Source organism: Gadus chalcogrammus, chromosome 23 (assembly GCF_026213295.1).
Source record: "Gadus chalcogrammus isolate NIFS_2021 chromosome 23, NIFS_Gcha_1.0, whole genome shotgun sequence".
Lineage (NCBI taxonomy): Eukaryota > Metazoa > Chordata > Actinopteri > Gadiformes > Gadidae > Gadus > Gadus chalcogrammus.
In genome coordinates, this window is record NC_079434.1 from 13,497,434 (window position 1) to 13,503,438 (window position 6,005).

Sequence of the window (6,005 nt, forward strand, 5' to 3'; positions counted from 1 at the left end):
AACGTAGTGCAAGACTGACATCTGCAGTCCTAATACATGCAAAGCGACATTCATATCTCTCGTTTACTCAAATCAAGGTCTTGCCGGTTTAATTATTCGCTTCGAGAATGGGGAACGTTTTCTCCTGAAGAACATTTTTGTTGAAAATATCCCAACTCATGCATCATGTTAACTCATACTTATATGTATTATATGTCGGTAAAGGTAGTATAGGACACATCGAACACCCCTATTTTAATGGTTGGTTTGGTTTATTCCACAGCCTCCTACCCGGAAGTAGTAGTAAATATTGACATGGTGTCAGCTGATCACCACTCACATGACAGTAATCAGCTAGTTTTGCGTGCTACTTCTCAACTTCCATGCCATTTAGTAGTTCTATTTCAAGGTTTCGATCTTAAAAACTGCGTCGGAGTGATCAGTCGTCATTTAAATGTGTGATACCTTAATGTAGCTTGCAGGCAGACTTCTTCATTTGCAAACGAGGGCCTTCCAACTGGTTTGGCTGCACCGTTATCAAGCAGGGCATGTGGGAAAATGGATAAGATTGCTAAAGGTGGGTATAATTATGAGGAAGTAGAATGTGAACAGTTCTGGTTTGCAAACATTGTTAGCCTCGCTAGCTTCAACATACAAAGAAAGGCCCCTACCCTACAAAAACCTCCATTCCATCCACATATGGTTCCCTGATTTTAAGTCTGAATCAGATACAAGGAAACCAAATTATCATGTTTATATAAAGTGTTTAGTATGTCTAAGCATCGATTTCAATGAAGCATCCAGGATACTTGACGACATAGAACCTATTTGTTTAGATTAAGTGTATCCATGCGTCATGATTTGTGGGTTAATGTTTATCTTCATGCTTTGTAAAGCTATGCAAAAGTGTGATACTTGTTTATATACCCCTACTTCTCCACCACAGATGTTGGTGACATCCAATCTCGACTGATAGACCATAGACCCATCACCCAGGGAGAGATTCGCTACTTTGTGAGAGAATTTGAGGTAAACTAGCTCTCTTTAAATACTTCTCTTCACGAGATCGAAAAAGTCTGTTAAAGAAAAACTGTTCAATAATATTATGTATATTATATAGAAATATGTGACATTTTGATAAGCATCATTTCACTTCCATCTTTTATGATGCATGTTCATTTTGATTTATGTTAAGCATCCTTCTTGACATATATTTCAAAAACATTCTCTTCGACTGAGTTATCTGACATACATTGGTTATTGGCATTAAACATATGAATTCATCGATTGTAGCGAGGCTATCTGAATGGAATCCTGTGATTTCTCTGTTGCCCTTTCTTAGGAGAAGCGAGGTTATCGCGAGGGACGACTACTGGAGAACATCAACAAGATGGTAGTTGAGGCCAACGAACAAGTGATGCCCAAGTGTTTACAGGGGATGCACGAGCACCTTTTTGATGTCAGCACAAGACGTAAGCCCCCCACCCTTTTAAGTTCATTAAAGGGGTCCTATTGTACCAACGGTCTTGTCCTTTCCCTTGCGAGCATAAGCAGTTATTTGGCATATATTGCAGACAGTTTAAATTTTAAATCAGAAATCTGCCGTGTTTCTCCGTAGTCCTGCTATAAAGTCGCTACAGAGAAAATGGAGTGGATTCGAACCTTTAGTGACGTCCCGAGTTGTTCTGCTCAGCGATCCCTGGTCTAGCAAATTATCCAGACCACTAGCAATGGTACATTGCGGGTTGAAGCGTTTCCAGGTTGTAGGGGAGAAGCAAAAACAGAAGAAAGATAGAAATCGCTGTACTGTACAATCTCCTGAAAGTCCAGTCAACAGGGTGAGAGTGGTTGGAAGGGCATACCTTCTGTGAGCAGGGTGTTTTCAGGTGAGGATCAGTTCAGGGCTGGATATCATTCTGCAGATGATGGATTGAAACACATTTTTACCTTTCAGGATCATTGCTATGATGTTGTTTTAATGATTACGGCTGTTCTACAATGGGGCCCGATTACTGCAATTATGGGTTTTGATATAATATTCAGCTAATATATTTATTAGTAATTATTGAATTCTGATTGATCCTGTCTTTTGTTGTCAAAATATATCGATTTATTTAGTATTAATATTTTGCTTGTTTTCTGAAACTATAGCTCAATTTCTCAAAACTCTAAACACAAACCTGAGAAAAGTTAATCATTTTGTCAAAACTACACAAATTCTTCTCAAAACTGTTTTTTTTCCAGCAAACGGTAAACACAGTAAATTAATATCTCTTAGAGAGCATAAATTAAACACTGGTGTGATCAATTCAAAGCACTTCCATCAAAATACAATTTACATGGCCATGTTGCATATTCCAATGTATACAATTGTTTAGAAATAGCTTTCTTTTTTGAAGTTGAAATTAGGTGGAACATATAGTATAAAGACTGTTGCCATATTGTAATACAATACTGTGAATATATCATATAAATATTGCATTGACACAATATCAGAATAGGATACAATTCATATTTGTCTATCCAATGAGCTCCGATGGGCTAAACTCACAATCCCAGCTTCCAAGAGTCATATTGTACACCTATAGTTGATGCTGCAACCCCAATGTTACCTATGTTGGTAAATTACAGTACAGTAATTGCCAAATTAGTAAAAGTCAAATGAAAAACACTACAGTAAGAAAATGTTTAGACTGTCTTTCGGGGGATGTAACGACGAAATCAGTGCAAGTACAAGTACAAAAAGGTAACGAAGCAAATATTATTTTTTTTACTGTAATACAGTAAAATGTTAAGCTTTTCGTAGGCCAACCGAAAATAAAAATAAGAATATAAATGAGGTGAAACAGATCTACTTGTAAATCAGTTTGTATCCCACCTCCATTCCTGATCAGGCCAAAGGACCATATCTACAATACAGTAGAGCTCACCGAGTCCTCTTTAATGCTCTGACACAGGATTTAAGTGTTTTGCCAGTTGAGTTTGAATAGGGGAGAAGTGAGTTAGACTTATTGGTAATTAGTTGTTGCGTTTTGAAGGCCAGTGTGATTCAGGTGAACCAAGTGTGCTAAATGATGAGATTTGTGCTTAAGAGTTTAGCAAAAATGTGAAAACAGTGGAATTTTGCTTAGAGTTGAGCAGTCTGGAGCCTTGTATTTTATACATGAGCTTCAAGTTTTCAGTATTGTGTGCATAGTTCCATTTTTTGTGTGTATTCAAGAAAAACTGTAATGTCTTTTTTTTTTTCAGATGACACAATTACCAAAATGTTAATACTGCTGCCTCAGCAGCAGTATTCCAAAAGTAAATGTGTATGTCTTTAATGCTATTTATGTTTTTCTCCACAGTGGAGGCTGCCAATCACATGGCTCAGAGAGTCCAGCAGAGGGAGCTAGATGCACACCAGGTAACTACAAGGGTTAAGCTCATACCCTTTTATATTGTCCATGTTTCAAAGTGTGAAACTGGTTATAACGTGTATGAAGATATCGACCCCAATTTCTTCTTTCACTCTATTTTTCTCTGTATTCCAACTATGCAGAACTTTGATTTTCTTTCTATCAATCGCATGATGTGAACATCCATATTTACAAGAAGAGTGAGATCATCATTGAATTTGAATCATTCATTGTGTCTTCTCAATCCTGCACCTGGCCCATACTAGCAATAGGCTCTCATCTGTCACGGCAGAGATCAGTGAGGTGTATAGCGAGTCAACCAGCACCGATAAGAAACCCACCTGACAGCAGCTGCTTCATGTCAGCCACCTGCACGCGCTCCTCTCTCCTCACTGATCACTCGCAGCGTTTCAACAGCTTTCGCTTTCTCACCTCATGATGTCATCCTCCTCCTCCTCCTCCTCCTCCTCCTCCTCCTTGCCCAGCGCGCCCAGCTGCAGGCGGGCTCCGGGCAGGACAAGGAGGCCTGGGAGGAGTTCCTGCGGGAGCAGCAGAGGCTGAAGGACCAGGTGGACGAGGAGCACGCCAAGGCCGTGGGGCGCCTCAGCACCCAGTACAGCGAGATGAAGAAGGACCTGGAGAAGATAGCTCCCATCTAGGGACCTTCCGCCTTTAATGGAGAGGAGGGGAGGGGGGGGGTTGAAGGATATGCTCATAGTGCAGAATGCTCCTCTTTATCTTGCTTTGTTTTTTGTGTGTGTGTGTGTGTGTGTGTGTGTGTGTGTGTGTGTGTGTGTGTGTGTGTGTGTGTGTGTGTGTGTGTGTGTGTGTGTGTGTGTGTGTGTGTGTGTGTGTGTGTGTGTGTGTGTGTGTGTGTGTGTGAGGAGGGGGTTAATATATCTGATGCAGGTGAAAACGGCTCCGCCTGTCAGAAAAGACTGTGGCAGCCACAAATGCAGTATAAAGCCTTTGGCCATGCAACCAAAGGCAACATTTTGTTAATAAAAAAAGAAGCGTGAAGTCGACAGTGTCAGATTGACGGGGCATCAAATACACTGTCTTGTGCACATGGAATTAAAAGGCATGCTAATGATCTGGCAAATCTCTCTTTATTTAAACAAACAAATCACTTGATTGGGTTTTGGCTTTGAGGTGTTAAACATAGCAAGATTTTTTTAATGGATTCCGGGCTGACTTTGGTCTGGTGATACATTTCTATCATGTTGAGTATGAGCATGAGTGTGGAAAGTGCAGTTTGGTACCAAGAGGAGATCTTTCAAGTTTGGACACTCAAAACATGACACGGTGTCCAAAGTGCCATAGAGCAGGTGTGTTTGGAGCACACAGGGTCGTTAGTGTTGTAGAAACGAGGTCAAACAGAGCAGAGGTCCAGAACAACACTCCATCCGTCAGCAAGTCCTCAATATTTTGAACATTGGACCGCCGACATCGACTTGAGAACAAACCAGCCTACATTAAGAAATGATGAATACGTTCATGTTTTTGTTATTATTTGGCTCCAGTACAGGAACATTTATAACTGACGTCTGGCCTTAAGGAGATTTGATGGCTTTTCCAAACCATTTATCACTTTAACCGATTTAAACTTTGATGATGGCCTCAATTTGTTAAGTACAGACTTGTGTTTTCTAGCTTCGCCATCCTTTTCTTTTTGAGGTTCATAACACTTAAAAGGTTAGGCTCTTCATTTTCCTTCATTCCATCTTTGTCTGTCTTTCATATAATCTAAAAGGAAGACAAGTCTGACTAATTAGAAGCTGATGGTTTCCAGCACATTCAATCAATGCTTTTTAATCAATTAAGTTACATTTTTTCTTCAACCAATTACTTCAACCAGCCCCATAAAATCACCTTGAGAGCTCATTTCTTGGCCAGCTGGCGGCGGCGCTCATAGCTGACGTGGCACATCAGATGTCTTTCTGTTGAGATTGTGGTGTTTTGCTTGGTGAAGTGTCGGTGGCGGGACAATGGCGGGCTATTTGGACAGGTTGATGAATGATCCTGGGCATGGTACCGGGTACATTCCTGGCATGGCTTGGAGTAGAGTTCATCTCAGTCGACATGACGGGACAAATATTTAGGATACTAACCCCCCCCCCCCAACTCTGTCAAACATTCGCTTTCTCTCTCACACACCCAAACAAAGTTATCCGTCATCATCTGAGAAAGGTATGTTAGATATCAGAATGTTATTATACAAGAAATAACATAACGTCATTCTACACGAATGTCCAATCTGATGGATAATTGGTGCACAGTGAATTTCATTATTTTCTCTTCTCTTGGTTCTCTTAAAGGTGCCACACACAGCCCAGACTCAAACCAACTGCCTTCATCCGACCACTCCGTTGCCTCTTGTTTGACCCGTTTGGCAGAAAAGTTGCATTGAAACATACCGTGAAGACAACTGCCTACTAAACTCTGCGCTTAAGGTGTCATGCGAGAGCCTTCGCAGGGTCACTGGTGTTTCAGTATCGTGTGCGTGTGTTTGTGTGTGCATGACCAGGGTGGGGACGTGCTGATTGACCCGTCCTCGGAGATCAGAGAGGGGCACGGGTCAATGCCAACAGATGTTGTCAGGCCAACATCCAGCACTCTCTCCACCAT

The 6,005-nt window shown here is 41.0% G+C and overlaps 1 protein-coding gene across 1 annotated transcript; it reads left to right on the top strand.

The window, feature by feature from the left end:
* The first annotated feature begins 287 nt into the window (after positions 1 to 287).
* Positions 288 to 5,394, top strand: bloc1s5 (biogenesis of lysosomal organelles complex-1, subunit 5, muted). Its single transcript, XM_056584243.1, has 5 exons — positions 288 to 556; positions 926 to 1,008; positions 1,322 to 1,451; positions 3,327 to 3,385; positions 3,863 to 5,394. The coding sequence occupies exons 1-5, from the start codon at positions 538 to 540 to the stop codon at positions 4,034 to 4,036; spliced, it is 465 nt and encodes a 154-aa protein (XP_056440218.1). The 5' UTR covers positions 288 to 537; the 3' UTR covers positions 4,037 to 5,394.
* Positions 5,395 to 6,005: the final 611 nt, after the last annotated feature.

Coding starts and splice junctions, on each gene's coding strand:
- bloc1s5 (XM_056584243.1), top strand. Junction 1,009..1,321: donor ACTTTGTGAGAGAATTTGAG/GTAAACTAGCTC, acceptor GCCCTTTCTTAG/GAGAAGCGAGGTTATCGCGA. Junction 1,452..3,326: donor TTTTGATGTCAGCACAAGAC/GTAAGCCCCCCA, acceptor TTTTCTCCACAG/TGGAGGCTGCCAATCACATG.